At 39.5% G+C, this 19756-nt stretch overlaps 1 protein-coding gene across 6 annotated transcripts in view; it reads left to right on the top strand.

The window, feature by feature from the left end:
• LOC121891789 (interleukin-1 receptor accessory protein-like 1) overlaps window positions 1-19433 on the top strand; it is a 301317-nt gene extending 281884 nt beyond the window's left edge. For 5 of the 6 annotated variants that reach the window (XM_042404349.1, XM_042404351.1, XM_042404350.1 and 2 more), the window contains 3 exons: window positions 9997-10167; window positions 12884-12928; window positions 15660-19433. In XM_042404349.1, coding sequence (XP_042260283.1) covers window positions 9997-10167; window positions 12884-12928; window positions 15660-16387 — 944 coding nt within the window. In that variant the 3' untranslated portion in view covers window positions 16388-19433. The remainder of the gene's footprint in view (window positions 1-9996; window positions 10168-12883; window positions 12929-15659) is intronic. The other variant, XM_042404354.1, reaches the window with a different exon arrangement.
• Window positions 19434-19756: the final 323 nt, after the last annotated feature.

The following is a 19756-nucleotide window of genomic DNA, read 5'->3' as shown; positions in this document are numbered from 1 at the left end:
TTTTTGTTTTTTTTTAACGCAGCCTTGATCATTTAAACAGCAGCTGTTAGTGATGTGCTTTGCATTTCAGGGTACAATTGGTTGTGTGTTTTACTTATTATTATTCCAGTGGGTAAGAAGCTGAACACAGGCAGACAAAATAATGTGAACACTTTGTGAAGTAGCTAATTTGCCACTATAAAGTATTTATCAACCCCCAGTCTGCTGAATATGTCACTGTTATGTTATTTATTGCTACATGTCTTGTCACGATTTCCGAGACTTTTCCCATGACATATTAATTAATTTTGAATTGATTTGGAGTGATGCGCCTGCTGTTCTGTGGGCTGTTAGTCGTCTCATGTTGCTTTGAAAACTCAAATTTCAAAGTGCTGATTTCCAGACATCTGCTAATTGGTATTCAACCTAATACGAAGCACCTTAGTAGCAATGTGTGCGATCCTGATGCAGTTACCTGAGAGTTTAAATCCCTGAGGTGTTTATATTATTTCAGCCTGCAAATGTAGCTTCATCATACCGGGAGAAATTAATTACAGAAAAGACAAATATACTACATCCTTCAATTACAGCCTCAAAAAACAAGAATGCAACATAGCCACAAGAGAGAGGAAGCAGGCATTCAGACCAACAATAACACTGTGTTAAAAACACAAGGGTCAGCCTAAGTTCAATTCAATTTACTGTATTTCACTGGGATAATTGATTCAATATCAATACTGTGTTCCAGGGAGTTCTGGGTACATTTAACAAAAGCAAACTCATTTCAAACTGTCTGTACAGTCTGTCGATTAAGTGTACTGGTTTGCAGATTTAAGCTCACATTTGAACAGACTTTGCTGTTTACAAATGCCTTTGCTTTGCTGATTGCACCCAAACAAGCACCCAGTTTTTAATTATTGTGAGTATTTCGCTACAAGTGCCTTCAAAATTATGAATGTATTAATCAAACAGAACTTCCTTCCTCCTCATCTTCTCACTTGTACCTGTAGCAAAATTATTTCCCTGTGAAAACTTTCCAGACTTTTAAAAAATAATTTTATTCTCTATTGTGACAATTAAATGGTAAATAGTACAATTATAAACAGGTGTTTTTGATGCAGTACTGGTTTTGGTCAGAACATGGATAAAATTGGCGTGCACTAGTAGCCTACTGGGTAAGACGCAGTAGGCCACATAACTGCAACATCCGCGGTTTGATTCTGGACCTTTTTTACATGTCCTTCCCTATCTCTCTCTTCCCTTGTTTCCTATCATCTCTCAGCTCGTTAATAAGGCATAAAATGCCCCAAAAATATATTTAAAAGAAAAAAAAAAAAAAACATGGCCGCAGTTGTGCCATTTGCTCTTTGCCTGAAGGGGAAGTTGTTGCACCACTGTGCTCTTCCCCACTCTGCTATGTGGTAACATAAAGCTCATTATCTTGAGTTGTTTAAGAAGGTACTGGGAAATATAGGGTTTCTTTAGCTAACTGAAAGAGACAAGTTGAGGCCAATTTCTACAAAGCTCCATCACAAATAAGCTCTGGAATGCACTGAAAATCAGACATTACTTCTTATGAAGATACATCAATGAGTTCAAGAACAGCAGGGTGATTCTGCATGTATGTGTGTAGGCTACTCTTCATGCTTTCCCATGTGTCTGCAGGCAAACTGTCCATGAGGAAGTGCAAGAGTGAAAGGATAATATATTCTGCTGAACACTTTCTATAAGGCAAATCAAAACACAGTCCCTGTGCCAGACAAAAACATTAACTCTGAAGCCCCATCAGCAATAGTAAAGGAAAAAAAAAATCACTCTGATTGGGCCTGGTGGATGAGTCCTGGCTTGAGAATGCATCAAACTGAGACAAGGAGCAAGTTTTAATTTGATTCCCCTGTAATGAGTCTCTCAAGTACCAGCACTGCAATGAATTCTGGAGCAATGAGATTAGTTCGGAGAGGCTGAGGGACTGTACGTTGTGGAAAGAGAGACAGCGAGAGAGTTACGAGCGTTAAAAGGTAAAACGTATTCTGTACCCCGCTCTTCTCCTCACACACTCCCAGCTCTGCCTAACTGTGATGGCTGCTACATCAGACATTTCAATGAAAGTCATTACCCCTGGCTGTGTTGAGCTTCCGGCCCCGGAAAGCTGAGCTTTGCCTTAATGGATGGCCCAGAGGCAGTTGTGTTGAAAAAAGGGAAGAAAAAAAAATGTCAGGCTTTGAACTTAATGCCAAACAGCAATTGTCTCCTTTAATTGTGCCACCCGAGTGAGTGCTTGGAGAGAGAAACAGATTTTCAATTTGCTCTCCAGTATAAGGGGATCAGGTTCAATAAGACACACCACGCTGCCTCCAGAGCTCTCAGGAGACCCCTGATACTTTCCTCCACGCCTCGGTCGATTAGATCACTTCACTGCCACCTCTGGCGTGCACGCATTCGAAGGCATGCACGCAACTCGCACCTGCATCTCTGACTTCCAATGACAGTATCCTGTAGGTGAATAGGGAAGGTTTAGGCAGTAAATAGGAATCAAACTGGAAATGGTTGCCAGTTGAGTGGGGGGGGGGAAAACAGTCGCTAAGCAATGACAGGAGGTGGTTAACCGAGATCCCATCTCTATGGTAACCACTGCACTGACAGGGAGAAGTAGCTGCATGCGAGATATAGTTGCACACACTGTGGTGGGAATTGCCTGCAATCACCTGGCACTTCAAGAAATAAACACATGCATAAACAGCATTTGACAGGTTGAAGAATAATATATTTTATACAATATATGGATATATGGAGAGTACCTGGCATGCAGAGAATTCAAGGAAATGCAGGCTCTCTCCCTGAGAAGAGAGCAGCTCAAAATATCTAAAGTTTTCCAGCAAATAAATACATTATTGTTCCTTTCTGGCTTACAGCTTCAGCTCAACCTGTAGAAGCAGTAGGGTCAAAGTTCAACATCCACATTACCTTCTGTGGAGGGCAGTATGCACTGAAGGACACACAAACACAGAAGAAGAAGAGGACACTTAATCTCCTCATAGAGTCCCTTCTCAGGAATGTGTAAAGCTCAGAACATAACACTAAAGGAATAAACTGTAAATGAGTGTCAAGCAAGAAATGATAAATTCACAATGTTTTCATGTTAACTCACTTTCACAACGCACACATTTTTCATCAGTAAAGCCCTTAAGGCAAAGTCTCGGATGCACAAAGATTTTTTTTTTTTTTCTCCCGTATAACTCTGCACACACTGCCAAGAAAGTGCTTGTGTCTCATTGTGGCCACTCGAAGAACTAATTGAATGCCTGCCTTCCTCTTCTGCCAGTTGTAAAATTGTAAGCTTTACGTAACAATAGGACGGACTGTCAGCTATTTGTCAGGGGCGCAATTTAGTTAAAGACCACTCAGTTGTCACATTGTGTGGGTGTCAGTGGAATCAATAATAGGCTTCATGATGACAACAGCCGAGCGAGCTTGTCAAGGAGGTGGGAACTCATCAACACTCTGCCATAAATACGAATGTCAGTGTTGTCAGCACGGCATGGAATTATGAGGCTCCGTCTGTGTTCAGTGTAGTTTGGCGATACCGAGCATTAATAGTTTTCACATCCCGCACACGCAGCGACTGTAATGCATCCTGTTTAATTAGCATATTTAAGATGTAGAGGTAAACATCACAATAACTAATTTGTAATCAGAAGGTCAAGTGGGATCTTGTTTTTTCCAAAGTAATCATTCATAAGTAATTAAAGGAAGAAGACATCTTGTGAGTTTAGACTAAATATTTTCTCTGTGGGTGAAATATTGTTCATCAGGGATAAATATACAGTATGGATACTTGATCTTTAAGTCATGTAAGTTATCTATCAAGCAAAATTGCCAAACATGCTTTTCTCTGTTTCATTAAGGTCATTGTAAATTGAATTAAATCTTTGAACGGTTGGTCGGACAAAATAATGAATTTGTAGATGTCACTGTCCTTATAGATTGCTAGGAAGTTTGCCAGACAGAACTTTTTAATTTGGTACATGAAAACACAACTGTCCTTGGCCAAAAAAAGGGTCAATTTAAACCCAAGTAAATATCAGTTCATTATTTATTCATTGTTGAAAATGTAAATCTCCAATTGTTGAGTTTTATGCTTGCATTTGGCAAATTTCCCATTTTTGCAGCTGACCTGCTGTGCACTGACTAACAAGCTCTCTAGATACAACAAGCAGTTATTTGGAATTAAACAATTGGACTAACTCTGTTTTTTTAATTATTAGATTAGTTCTACATTACACAGCTTTTTCCAGGAAACTTCTTGGAAATAATTAGAAAATTAGTCTGAAATTACAGACCTGATAGATTAAGTGGGACCTCACTTTTTCTGACATCTTATAAATGAAAAAAAAAAGATAATGGAAATTATCATTAGTTGCAGCCCTATATACACTCAGTTGCCAGTTAATTAGGTGTTCCTAGCCAAAGCAGTCTAATATAAGATCCCTGCAATAAACCTGCTTTATAAAGCTGTTGATTCAACCTTATTGTTAATTTTGCTGTTCAGTTATATTGTGTCTTTCTAACATTTAGTCTACCCCATTTATATCAATGAGACCAGACTATGTGTACAATATGAGGAAATGTGTAAAATGATGACCAGAGCCCAGAAAATCATATTGCATGCAAGCAAATCACCAAGGATTAAACTAAATTCTTAAACAAAATTCAATGACTATATCTTAACGGCAGCCAGCTTTCTAATGTCTGATGCAAAGCCATATTCTACTGGCTAAACTATATTATTGAAAAACAAAACGGTATGTTTAAAAAAAAAAAAGCAAACTGCTGAGCTACTCATTAGCAGTCCACCCCATGTGCGTTTGTAGCTCCAGAGTTAAGTATGTGTGTTACGTTCCAATCTACTCTCCATTAAGTGTAATGGATCCCAGAGATATCCCAGAGATTACGCCTCCAACTCTCTTGGCGCTCTCCACCGCAAGTTCAATAGTTCACAATCTAACTGTGGGCTCTCTATGCACATGCATATATTACCCCCCCACCCCACCACCACCACCCTCCTCAACCCTCCTCCATCCCATGCAGCGAGAGTCAGTCAAGCAGCTCCCTTTGCAATCGGCGTGTAGGACGGATGAGTGCAAAGTGTTGGCTGCGGTTTCGGAGGTGTGTTGCTCTCGCAGATACACCTCACCAGTCTCCTGTACGAAGTGACTCCTCAAGATGCAAGAGGAGGGTCATTCCGCCTCCGAGATTCACCCTCAGCCTCTCCCTCTCCCTCCTCTCTCTTTCTCACTACAGACGAGTGAATCAGCTTCACTAAAATAGCCCTTGATCTGCCTACACAGCTTTCGTGTGAAAACTACCAGAGAAAAACAGCGAGGGAGATTTATGTCACCGTGAAGCAGAATATAAGCCCCAGAGTTAGTTATTCTAAGTGATTATGAAGTTACTTTTCAATTCTTTTTTGCATGTCCCTGGTGTTGTAAAATGAATTGCAAGTTATAAAAACTAGTTAGATTAATTACTTGGTGTCATGTAGGAGTGGTGTGTACTTGCCAAATATCAAGATTACCCTCTAGGAGGTGAGTGAATCTTGTTGACAGTCTCACAGCCCAGAGAGAGAGAGAGAGGCAGGACTGTAAAATAGAGAGGAGCTACAAAAATGGGATGCTGTACTCAGAATTGATCCCAAAATCCCTCGTCTTAAACCCATCTGCTCTCATCATTTTTCTTTACCTGACTCTCTCATCTTCAGTTCCCTCTTCCTCTTCCAACGTCTTGACGGGTTAAACATCACCGCATGGCTCCTGCACTGCAGGTGGCCACTAAAAAGCAGAAGGACTAGAGTGATAATGAAGACAGCAACTCATAGATCCAAACCCGGCTCGTGTCTCTAATGAGTTTACCTCAAAGGCTGCATTCACACTGCAATGTCCCCCATTCAGATTTTTCCCTCTTTTTATGACTTTATGGTTTTCATGAATAAAGAAACAAATAGAATCTGATATTTTTGTTTCTGATTAATATAATTCCAAAATCTGATATGCATTATATATTATCTGTGGTTAAGTAACCGCAGCTGAACCAGCAGATCAGAACTGTTGTGATTTTAAAGGATCAGTTCACAAAAATTCAATAAAACAAGCAATAAATTTACATTTGAACAATTTTCGATGCTGTTGAATTTTTCAAATGCTATTTTTCAGTGTTGTGAGCACCAGAATTACATTCTAAGGAGCATCTCTAACTGCCTCAAAGCTGGAAGAAGGGCGGCAACGATTATTTTCATTATCAATGAAACTGTCGATTAATGAAATGTCTATGAAATGTCAGCTTTCTCTCTTTAATAGGATCCCTATAAGCATTGGCTTTTCTTCCTGGGGTCCACCACCCATGCAGTCACACACACTCATATACACTATAGGCACATAAAAAACAACATTGTCAGAGCTGTGCATATAGACTGACCAGCCCTATAAGCATGTTGATAATCTGTGTTTAAGTGTTAACATCAAAATAAATAATTCTCTCCATTACCTTTCCTAAAGCTGGTAACAAAATTATAGGGCGGCTATTTGTACCAGAAAATGGTGCAGCTAGATTCTTTGAAAGAGGAATAACTTTTGCTATCTTCCATGCCGGTGGACAAATACATTTTTCAGTACTCAATTTAATAATATGTCAGACAGGCAGAGCAATTAAATTGGCAGCAATTCTAAGAAATTTAACATCTAAATTATCTACACCTGGTGGTCTGTCCTTGCATTTATTAAGCAGACACTCAACATCTGTTGTTGTTTTGCAATTTTAAATTTATACTTATTCTCCATTATTAAATCCTTAATTAGTATCGTGGGGGTACTATTACTTGTTGGTGCATATTGCTCCTCAAATTGTTTACCTTATCATGAAAAATAATCATTAAAATGATTAGCAATTTATACAAGTTTAGTCAAGAATTTCCCCTCCACTTCAAGATATGCTGGGCAGGATCCCATCATGCCATTTACTAAACTCCACAACTTTTTCTTGTCATTCTTTACATCTTTAATTTTATTTCCATAGAACGATTGCTTTTTCTTTTTGTTTAATGCAGTTACATAATTCCATAACCTCCTATACCAGACTCATAACTCGATCTGATAGCTACATTTTTCGCATCATCTCTTTGTTTCATCAATTCCTCATCTATCCAGGGTGATCTCAAGTTCTTGACTGTCTGCTTTCTAATTGGTGCATGTTTTCTAAATCACTTGCATAAATAACACATTAAAGACTTCAAGGGCATCATCTGGATTATCTTTCTCTGGTACATATTCCCAACATATATTTTTAACATCATCTATAAAAGACTCTTCACAGAATGTTTTCATTGATCTCCTGAATACTACTCTAGGTCCTTTTGGAGCCTTTGTCTTTCTTACAAGCACCACTAAATTATGATCACTACACCCCACTAGGATTGATATTGCGTTTGAACATAAATGACTAAAATGTGTAAATTCATGATCAATACAAGTTTCACTTTTGGACCTATCTTTCTTCATGCATGCTTTTATAGGTTTATCCACCATTTGCACTGAGTTACATGCATTAGTTATAGCCTGCAGCTTCTCTTTAAGTGCACAGTGTAACATATCCCAGTCGATGTTCAAATCTCCTAAAAAATAAATCTCATTATAAAGATCACACACTTTATCTAACATTTATCCAAAATAAATTAAATTTGCAGTTGGAGGTCTGTAGCAACATCCTACCAGCAGAGGTTTCAAATGCGGTAAATTAATTTGCAACCAAAGTACTTCAGTATCAGCAGGCATTAAATCATATCTCACTGTGGCTGGTATTTGATGTGGAATATATACTGCTACACCGCCCCCATATGCATTCCTGTCTCTCCTATATATACCATACCATACTGAGCCTCACCTCAGCCTTGCACAGCTTCATCCCGATGTCATTGAATTGGGCCCTCTTCCTGGAGATTTCGGGTGTCACATCAGGAAATATCTTCACTCGCATGTCTTGAAAAATAACCTCCCCCCTGCTTCTTGCCAGCTTCAACATTGCCTCTTTCGCCTGATATCTCTGCATTCTTACAATCATAGATCTGGGTCTCAACCTGAGCACTGGACCAATCTTGTGTGCAATGTTTACCACCAGTTCACATATGAGCTCCCCTGGGAACACCTCCTTAAAAAAGTTTTAAGGAGCAACGGGATCACTCTTCTCCATATCGCTTTTCAGTCCAAACATATAGATTTAACTTTCTGCTGTGTATTTCCATTTCTTTTTTCTTTTTGAGCTCTTTGTTTTCCTTTGTTAGATTTCAATTTGTAGCTTTAATTGTAGCAACACGACCTTTAAAGCATCAAGCTGCGGCTGAAGTCTGTCGAAAGCAGCCCCAATCTCTTCCCTCATTATGGAGCGTATTAGAGCCGACAAGTCCGACTAGCTCACCTGCAAGGACCCACTTTCCATGGTGCTCACTTCCGCCGCTTGTCTTTTTTTGTGTCTCTTCAACTTCTGATAGACTGCAGCTCTGATTTAATAACTCCCCAGCCTTTTTCTTTGATTTCTTTGGAGGCATTTCATTCCCCATACTTTATTTTCCGATGGTCTTTGACTGAAACATTTAATCATCACATAGTAAAATATGTCACGGAAAATAAAGTCTTACTGATTCCTAAAGCCCAAGGTGATGTCCTCAAATGTCTTGTTTTGTCACAAAAAACAGTCCACAACCCAAATATATTCTGTTTGCTGTCATAGAATTAGTTCTTTATTAGTTGTTTATCAAAATAGTTGGCGATTAATTTTCTGTCAATCCACTAGTCAATTAATTGACTAAGTGTTGCAGCTCTAGTTGGAAGTTGTCTAAAATGTCATTGTATGCTGTAGCATAAAAACTAAGTTGCCTAACCCAAACGAAAAAAAAGCTCGAGATCAAAAGTACATAAATATGTAGACAGTGTCTTTATACTTATGGCCACATACATAGTGTATCAGCATGGCTAAAATCCAGGAACTGACCAAGCAAGTCCATAGTAAAATTTGGCTGCGATGACAAAAAAAAGAATAAGAGCCTCAAACTCCCAGTCAAGGACCAAATCACTCTTATTAATTTAGTGGTTTGGTTTTTCAGTCAGCTTTGAGTACAACATTGGAGCTGAGCTGTTACTGGAGGAGCCAAAAGCTGTTATCTCCTTCCTGTAGTCAGAGGCTCTGGGATATCTCACTTCCATTTCTTCAATTTCCACCCTCCTGACTCATTGTACAGGAGTGCTCCAGCATGAGACGAAACATTAAAGTCTACCCCCGCTCCTCACTTTCCCACTCTCCTCTCAGTCCTTTCAAATCCGTCATCAATCAGAGCTTTCATGTGGGTGATGGAGCCACGCCATGTGTCGGCCTAGCAGGCAGCGCTGGGCATTTAGCTCAGGCTGGAGTCTAATTTGTTTTGCCTGCAGTGGGCAAAGTAGCTATCAAGGTAACATTATTTGTCAGTGGGGACGGCGCTGTAATGAAAAGCACTCAGATGGGCAGAGGTGCCCGGAGGTCAGTGTAATGGAGGCTCCCCGTCTCAATGAAGTCTCCCCGCGAATGAACAGCTCTCTGCACACCAGCATGAATATAGATTGTGAGCATCTTGGGTATAGCGGTGCAAAACTTTGCTGACCAAAGCAGGAAACATTATGTCCAAATTATAAAAAGCATTTAATTGAAGCAGAATGGTTTTGGGAGCTTTTTAAAAGCTCATACATGAAGGGATGCAAGTATTCAAGAGAACAGACTTGCTTTTATTCACAGTGCTGAGCCCGAGGCTTTATTATTCTCTCTCTGCACCTGCTTTATAGCAGGGATTATAAAACTAAATGAAAGGGTCTGGTTTGAAGGATCTGAGGACAATAAAGACTCTGCTTACAAACCTCGCTGATTTGCCTGGCGGATAACAGGAGCTGTGACATTTCACCTACTTCTGTGTCTGTCTCCCCGTCTCCCCTCTACTTGCAGATAACAAGGATTACGACGCTTACCTGTCCTACACAAAAGTGGACCCGGACCAGTGGAGCCAGGAGACCCGAGAGGAGGAGCGCTTTGCCCTGGAGATCCTCCCCGACGTCCTGGAGAAGCATTATGGGTATAAACTCTTCATTCCAGACAGGGACTTGATCCCCACAGGAAGTAAGCTCTCTCTCTCGCGGCGATGTCAAGTTGTGTCGAATGTTTTGTGGCTTGGTGTTGCTCGTGTTGTCAGTGCAGTGGTGATTTGCCTTGTTTGTTGTTTCTTTTATGCATTTGTGTTTTGGCATAACTAGACCCGTACGACCATCATTGTGTTAATTTGATCATCATAAAATTATCTTTTTCTAACTACTGGCTTAATTGAAGTGGATCAGTCTGCTAAAAGGGGGCAATTAGGGTTACAAAAAACAAAAAAAAACAAAAAGAATAGGGAACAATATTAGAATTTCATAATTTTATTCATTTTATTTGAGTAGTTAATCAATAACAACTGCTAATAACGGTCTCCACTCATTCTTTATTGCTTTTTTGCAATAAGATATGAACTTAAAAGGCTGCCAAGTTGCAATTATGGCACATGGCAACACAGACATCACACATCACAGACAGCTCTGAACAGACAGTTGCACCCCTTTTTAATTGTTGCAGCCCTAAAAGCAGTGATTCCCATCCAGGAGTATTTGTATCCCTGGAGGTGCTTCTGCAGTCGCCTGGGAGTATGTGAAGAGAGTGTGGATCAGTTTACCTAATTCAAAGAAATAACAAATTGATTTAAGAAATATATCCACATATTTAGTCAGCTGTAACACTTGAACATTAGGTGTTGCAATTGAGTAAGCATGAAGACTAGTTAGCAAGCGAGCAGAGAAGTTTAAATGTAATGTAATGTATAAATGGCTGATTTAGTTAGCTAAAAGTAAGAATAGTTGGATAAATTGAGAAAGATACCTAAAAGTGATAGATGAATGGTTGAAATGTCCAAGTTCAGCCCCTCCAAGTGGTGCTGTAGTAGTCCAGATGCAAACTTGACGAAACAGACCTAAACCTGCACATTTCAACTATATGAAAAAGTATCGTAACAATATCCACTTTTATATAATTAATAGAGTTAAATGACCTCTACTGTAATTCAAATAAACACACATGGATTGTGACAGGTGGTGTCAATGAAGGGGTAGAGTAGTTGAGTTCTGGCTCTGATCTCCCCGTGGAGGAGCTCACTAGTACACACACCTTGAATTTAAGGCGAGCACAGAGAGACTTTCTCCCCTTCTAGTGTCAAACTCTGCACATACAATCGTTGTCCTTTATACTTACTTATGCTACTTTATGCCTCCACTCTACCACACCTTAGAGTGAATATTGTATTGTATTGTATTTTTAAACTACATCAGCCACTGCACCAGCTGTAATGTTAAAATGCTGCCTGCACTTGATGCATCAGTAATAGTAACTCCATAAGAGAATTTATAAAATATGACTTTAATAATATAACACTTGGATGAGTGCTTTGAGTAAATTATACAGGTAATACTTAAGCTCACTGTACTTTTACTGAAGTTTTTTTTTTTTTTTTTTAAAGAGACTTCCAGTTCAGCATTATGTACTGGGTCTGAATACTTCTCCATCCCTGGAGTGTGCAAACCCAGTTCAACTTGCTCCAGATAGAAATGTACAAAATATTCAGAAACATCTTTAACAAGAGTTCAGTCCCTACAGCCCCTCCTGCTGTCTGACCTGTGGAGGCTTCCTTTGTGAAAGTGAATTATGGAAACCTATATCTTAAATAATACTCAGCAGAAGAGGTCTGGACTTAATAGTTGGTTCTTTATGTACTCAAGTATTTAAAGTGCATTATCTACAGTATGTAAAGCCTGTGGGAGGCATAATATCCTACATATGCGGCATAATTAGCAGAAACAGCCAACCCTATTATTACAGTCTATGTTCCTGATCCTGCTCCAACTGTACCTCTGCATGCTGCTATGTAATATGTCAGCTGTACAATCAAAAAGCTCTTTATGCATGGATATTAATGCATGTTTTACCACAGAATATTTCTAATGGAGCCTCTCACCATGCCCCGTGCTTATCTTTGATTAACTCATCACACAGATGAGTTTGATAATATCATTATGTTATTGGCCTTCATTTAAATACTTGCATCTGCCTGTCTTCCCGCACATACCGCCATTACTAATTATGTTCCTCTTCAGTGGCAATGTGCCAAGGTTATAAACTGAATCCCTTGCTGTGATTATGTGCTCGATGCTGGGGGACTGTTATAATATGGGAAAAATGGCATAAAAATGCAAGGATTGAGAGGAATCTTAAGTGCATCTGTCGCTATTCCAGCTCGGCGGCACAGCTCACTGGCTTATTGTGTCTATGTGTAAACATTTAGTTCCCACTGGGAATGTATTAACATCTCAACAGTTGATATAATAAAGCATAATCCACAGCTATAGATAAACACAGTTTGGCCATTTGGGGTTTCAGCATATGTCAACAATCCTTCTCCTGAGCTGCTGATAAGTAACGTGTTATTCTACAGTATGCTGGATTATTTTCAACATGTTAACATCTTGCCATTCTGGTAGATTTCTTATATATCTACTGTAGAGTACATTCAGTGTTTATAATGTATGGCAGCAAAAATATAAGGCTTTTTCCTTGCCTTTTTTATGCTACATGTCCCATATTAAACTGGAATAAACTGGTCAGCACAATTACCGCTTTACCATCGCTAGTAGAGCACCAGTTGAGAAACACAGTTTATGCCAGAGCCATGTCCCCACATTAACACAACTGTGTTTTTTTAATGCTTTTCTGCAAATCTTTTGATCATACTTTGAATGTAAATATCTATGTTTAGGTTTCACCAATGATCATTTCCAGGATGACACAAGACTACTTAGAGGTACTTTCTTCCCCCCGATTTTTAACGCTCGTGTCAACACACACCGACACAGACTTTCTGGTCAAACACTCTCTAATAAGTAATTTATAAGTTGTTACTAATGACTCCATTAGTGGTTAATAACTTATTAATTAATGATCCATATAGCAGTAATAAGGAAATATGTTTTTTTTTTCAACCTTGTGACTTGGTTGGCAACCTAGGTTGCTATTGCCATTATTAATCTATGAAGCATTAGTAAACTATTTATGAACCACCAGCCATTAGTGACAACTTATGAAGCCTTTATAAAATATGAAAGTGAAAAACATGATTATTTTTCCCCACCTGCATCTAAATGAATTACATACATCTGATGGGTTAACTGCATCAAAACAATTCAAACTTTCAGTCCCAGAAATACATGAAAAATGTTTTGTTGTGTCTAAAACTTGTAGTAGTTTGCAGCTACGTTTGTTCAAATACTTTGACTACTTTACACCTGGTGTCATGATTCCTATCTGGGGAAACCAGGTGTAAATATAACACATTGCAAAGATGACTCTTTTATAATCTCTGATCTTTTAGCCTATGATGGCTTGACGCCTTGTTTATTTGTAACTGAAACGTCACAACCTCTAACTCTGCTCTGAAGTGTAGCTGTTGTTTTATTAGACCAAACTGTGGTCTCTGATAATTCCAGCAACTAAATTTGAGTAGATTTCTGGTGCATGCTGTTCAAAGTTGGAAGTCATGAATTCCTGGCTGGTAAATTATAACCCTATTGCAGAGCCAGGGGCTTACTTGTCAACTCTGAAGATAAAATATGGAGGATGAATGACCAGGAGATTTTTTTATTGATTAAAATTCTAGTTTCCTTACATGGGAAATTGCTTTAAATGCATTTCAAATGTATAATATGTTTGTATCTTTATTTATAGTTCAGATGTTTTCATAGAATAAAGATCATACAGAGCTGAATACAGTAATACAGTAAAGTAATAAAGTCATATTTATAGTGAAATGTGCTTTGCTAACAAGACTTCAGATTATCATATGTTTTATGCACTTTACTACAGTATCACTTAAAGTTTTGACTTATTTACATTTTCTGTAGGAGCTGTTGAGTTGTCCAGTTAGCACCACAAGCTTAATTACTTGTCACAATGAGCTTTTTTCATGGAAAACTTGAAAAAACTATAGGGAACAGGGCAACAGTGATTTCCTGCCCCCTGTAATTTAGCGTTGATTTTGTTTTTATGTAGGAATCAATTATTACACATGCAAGGCTTTGATTGTAAAGCTTGTGAGGTCTCTGAAAGGAGGAATTTAATCTATAAAGCTATAAAGTGTTAGCAGGCAGCACCCTGAGAGGGCAGATTTACTTTCAGTTTAATCAATTCAAAACATAAAATGAAACCACTGCTCATTAGCTAATTATATAGCAAGCATTTATCCATTTCCTTTTTGTTTTATTCACAGTAAGGTAAAAGAAAAACTTGTTTGTGACTGATTGGTTTAAGCTAAACTGAACAGGCCCAAAGAGAGGTGTTGCTCTGGGGACGCATTGTGATGGAGTACTGAGTGAGGACCAATTATCAAAAAGAAAAGAGATTTACTTGTCATGTTGAAGTAAAGGGCGACTTCAAATCCAAGTTTAGTCTAATCAGGTTTCTCTCATTGTGGAAGAGTGACATGAAAGAAGGAGTTCATTCTCAGAGATATGGAGAGCAGGACAGAGAGGAGATGTGGCATTTGTTTGTTGAAAAACTAGCAAACATACTGAGATATTATTCAGTCTCTAGATGCCTCTCGTCTGAAACAGAGAGAGAGGAAGAAAAAATTCTCCTCACACACACACACACACATACACACACACACACACAAGAGGGTCATAAGCTTTGATTGGGAAGGGAAGCCCAGTTAATCCCGTCTACCTGCTGTTGAGGAGCCACTCTGTCTTCGTCTCCGCCAGGAAAGGCTAAAAGCAGGCATTAGCTACACACACGCACACACACACACACACACACACACACACATACACACACACACACACACAAACAGGCCTAGGGAAACACTTAATCACATTCATTATTAGCCAAACAGCTACCCATTAAGGAGGTGAATACAAATCTGTATTTAATGTAAACGCACAATTACTTTACCTTCTGGTGTTAAGATGCAAATTTAATGTCACACACATATCTTGCTTGGCTTTGAGTGTTTTATGTTTACTGTTATCTTATAAAAAAAACAAGTGATCCCCTTTCCTTTTGTTTTTGTCTACAATTCTGTCTAAATAGATCCAATAATTAATTCTAGAAATGCTTTTATAGATGTTTTAGTTAGAGTTTAGTTTAGCCAAATCATGGAAATAATGTGTAACTGTAAAATTCATCTGATGTTTAATTTAAATTACTTCAGTCTTTTTTTATTCAAAATTAACTTTTTTTTTTTCATCTCGAGTTAATTGGATTTAGTTGATTGAAATTTTGATAAAACAGGAGCAGTTTGGTAAGCAGCCGCATGAGGCCAAGAGAGTTCTTTAAACAGCCTGTGTGATATGTTTCATCATATTTGCATCATCCATGAGCTCTGTGTAGTTTCATGTACAATTAAACTTATCTAGATTAAATCTATACACCATACAAGCAAGTAAAAATAAGTCCTACAAACTGAAAACAGTGCAACTTATGTTAAATGTACTGCTGTTTATACCAAGTTATCTATCTATCTCTGTCTATCTATCCAGCCTACATCGAGGATGTAGCACGCTGTGTGGACCAGAGCAAGCGCCTCATAATTGTCATGACGCCCAGCTATGTCGTGCGGAGGGGGTGGAGTATCTTTGAGCTGGAGACGCGGCTGCGCAACATGCTGGTGACCGGCGAGATCAAGGTCATCCTGATCGAGTGCGCCGAGCTGCGCGGCATCATGAACTACCAGGAAGTGGAGGCCCTTAAACACACCATCAAGATGCTGACAGTCATCAAGTGGCGCGGGCCGTCCAGCAACAAGCTCAACTCCAAGTTCTGGAAGCAGCTGCTCTACGAGATGCCCTTCAAGCGCATGGAGCCCCTGAGCATCTCCCACGAGCAGGTGCTGGACGTCAGCGAGCAGGGCCCCTTCAGCGAGCTCCAGACCGTCTCGGCCATCTCCATGGCGGCGGCTACCTCCACCGCCATGGCGACGGCACACCCGGACTTGCGCTCGACCTTCCACAACTCTTGCCACACCCAGATGAGGCAGAAACACTATTACCGTAGCTACGACTACGACCTGCCGCCCGGCGGCACGCTCCCGCCGCTCTCCACGCTCGGCAACCAGCACACCTACTGCAACATCCCCATGACGCTCATCAACGGGCAGCGGCCTCAGTCCAAGTCGCTGCGCCAGCAGAGTCTGGAAGAAGCCCACGGCAACAACGCCATGCTGCCACTGCTGCCCAGAGAGACCAGTATATCCAGCGTCATCTGGTGACAGAGAGGGTGCCGGGCAGGATAGACTGTGGATCCATATGATGTCCGTCACAGGGAGGACTCACCACTGGCACTTGGACCCTGAAAACACCGGGGCCAGATGGACCTGAATGGCACTAAGCTACTTGCTGCTGTTGAATTTGCACCAGGAAACCATAGGGGGAGGGGCGGGAGGACGAGGCGTCAGACACACTGGACACATTGGTGGGGGTTCTGGTGGTGGCAATTGTTTTTTTGTTTTGTTTTGTTTTGGTCCAATAAGAGCTTTTATTGAAACTGAACAACAACAAAAAAGAAGCAAGGAGAACTTTTTTGTATGCCTGTATAAACACTCACGTAACACAAGCCAACACCTATGATAATTTACCCAGAAAGTCAAGGAATACAGGGTCCTGTACATACGTTTTTCTAATTCTTTGTAGCATCAGTGTTTGGGACTTGTTTCTTCTTTATGTTTTATCATCAGTTGGGACTCTTTTTTTTTCGGTTTGTACAAAAGTGAAGCAATGGCCTGTGAGATGTGTTAGTTAAACCGTTGTTACCTTTATCTTAATTTGTTGGCTGGTGTAGTTTATAAAGCTTTTGGGGTTTTTGGGGTGGGCAAACGTCGCAGCCTCTAGGAGACGAGAACGATTTGTTTTGGATTTCAGGGAGCAGAGTCTCAGATCTGATGGCTGTTGTAAAAGGCTGAGAATCTGGACTCAACCAGAATATGCAAAATATGGAGTCCAGAGAGCGGGGGAACAGACGGGGTTCCCAAATCGTATTTGAGTGCTTTTGGAAAAGTCATATCTGTGAAGGGTGATATGAAGAATATGGTGCTAGGCTTCCTTCACATCTCTCTGTTTCTCTCACGATAACATTTACTTTAAAAAAAAAAAAAAGCCTTGCTATTTACCTTAACAGATGATTATATCACCGAAAATTAATTATGTGTATTATTTTATGAAAAAAGAAAAGTCTATTTTTGTAACTGAGGGATATTTGCTTAGAGAAGTTATACCTATAAAGTTTCTGATAGAAGGACTTGGGGAAACATAATAAAAGAACAATGTTTTGTTGTGTGGAACTGCATAGCTCACGAAAATCAATAGGTCATTCACTAAATGTCTTACCCTTATATTGCAAGAGAAAAAAAAAATAGTATGTTTGTATTTTCGTCATTAAAAAGAGGAGTTTTGACATTTCCAACACACCACGGATAGCAGCTCAGCAGGCTTTTTATGTTGTGTTGATTTCACAGTCATTGCAGCGTTTCACGGTTGATTTGGTACAAGGATGGAGCTACACTATCGATGATGTCAGTACAGATGGAGGAGAGGAAAGCCATGACATGCAGTGTCACCTGAAGCATTTACTGTGTCTGCTTTCCTCCGTAGGACCAAACAAGGCTGTCCAGGGCTAAACTGTTATCTCTGTTATTCATTTCCTCCCCAATGACAGCTCTGTTATTTGTTCGCCATCCCCCTTGTCAACGGAAATGATTTGTCGGTTGAGTTATGCTCACAGATGAATAAAATAGGGCTTTCACATCTCAGTTCGGAACACTTTCAGTCGACCCCGGCTGCTCGGCTCAGCTTTGGCGAAGGGACACAGGAATTTTAACGACTACAACAACAACAACAAACAGTTTCACTCCAAAATGAGTCTTCAAAAGTTGCTGACTTGATGATAAAGTTGTGAAATATTATTAATGTTTAGTTATTAATATTAAAAAGTAACATTTTAGAGGAAGTGATCAGTTATATTTTTTACCTACTGACCAATAATAATCATGGGGTGTATCCTCCCCAATAGCCTTTTAGAAAGAAACCCTTCCAAAAAAGATGTAATTAATACTTAAGAATGACAAGAATGTATTTAAAAATTCAATTTAAATCCTGGAGTATATATAACCATACAATAGAAATGCTACTTAAAGCAAGTTAGACCAAAGCAAGATACAGTGAAGCATTCTCATTCACAAAACTGTCTTTTTTTTTCTTTTTTTTTTCTTTTTTTCCTCTGACAATGGCTTCCACCAGGAGCGGCACGATTCCATCCGGTCAAGAAAACAAGAGCTACTCTCACATATCCTCTCACACCTGTGAAGGCGGCCTGTTTACGTACTACTCTTCAACTGCCCTGCAGCTGTGCCATATTGTTTGCTTTTTGAGAAAACTAACCTCATACTAAAATACCTGCAACATCTCACAACATAGAGGTGTTTCATTTAGTGCCATAAAATATGCAAAGTGATGAACTCATAAACAATAAATGAAACATTGTGTTTTTTCTTCCCCTTATCTTGTTGTCAGCTTTTTTAATTTTACTTTAAACTGGCAGCAGAATATTTCAGGCCTGTTTTTTTTTTTTTTCATTTCTGTTTTTGGAAAACTAAGTTGCTGCAAGCTGCCCAGAGTTCAATATTGGATGGATTTGTACTTTGGAGGAACAGTCCTCTTCATTCAAGATCATTCAATCAACCCACAGATGCAGGCCTGTTTTTAGTTCACCTCAATCAGACCCCCTCCAACCCCCCCTTATGAAAAGTGAAATATGGATTACGTTGAAGAGCACCGATTCTGAGCAGAAGAGTTTGTTGTGCTCTATGACGTGGCATTGTGTAAATATAATCAAGACAATAACGTGATTAAGATGAAGACAATCGAGCCATATTCATGAAACCAATGGTCATTATTCGCAAGGCCTCTCAAAGTAGAAACACTAGTCCTGACTGGAGGTTAACACGTAGAATCGGTGAGTTTTTGACAGGAGTTTGGCGTCAGAGCTCCTGCTTTGGGAAGCTGTGTGAATACAAATGTTTGCATTTTCTAAGTGGGGTGATACACGTTTTTTTTGTTTCATGATGAATCGAACATTTCTGGCGAAGACGGCTTTGATAAAGATGATGATGAAGATTAATAACAATGACAATATATAGCACAGAATTATTCCAGGCACTTTCACGACTCTTGAGACGACGTCTCTCCTGTTTCTGATTTATTTTCTATTATGTATCTGCAATGTTCATTAAAAGAGATACTGTTATTATTAATAAAACCACATTTACGGTAATGTTATTTCTCAGTTCTGTGTGTGCTGTGTGTGTGTGTCTGTGTGTGTGTGGAGAGAGTGAGAGTGCTGTGTTTGTTTGCAGAAAACCCAACCCGGCTCACTTTGTTTATGGAGCAGTGGCATAGATTGCTGACGATGCCCGGATCTCTTTTCCTGGCGGGGAGCCGATGCGGCCTAACTGCCATAACTCTACCGTCTCCCGTAAATCCTTGAAACAACAATCAATACATCTCCTTATTCCACTCAGAGACTGAATCAGCTCGGCCTCATTTTAGAATAAGACTAAATCAGAGGAGTCAATGCATTGAGAAAC

The sequence above is a fragment of the Thunnus maccoyii genome, chromosome 24 (assembly GCF_910596095.1).
Source record: "Thunnus maccoyii chromosome 24, fThuMac1.1, whole genome shotgun sequence".
NCBI classification, from domain to species: Eukaryota; Metazoa; Chordata; class Actinopteri; order Scombriformes; family Scombridae; genus Thunnus; species Thunnus maccoyii.
The sequence above is the reverse complement of the archived record's forward strand: the minus strand, read 5'-3'. Positions and strand labels throughout refer to the sequence as shown.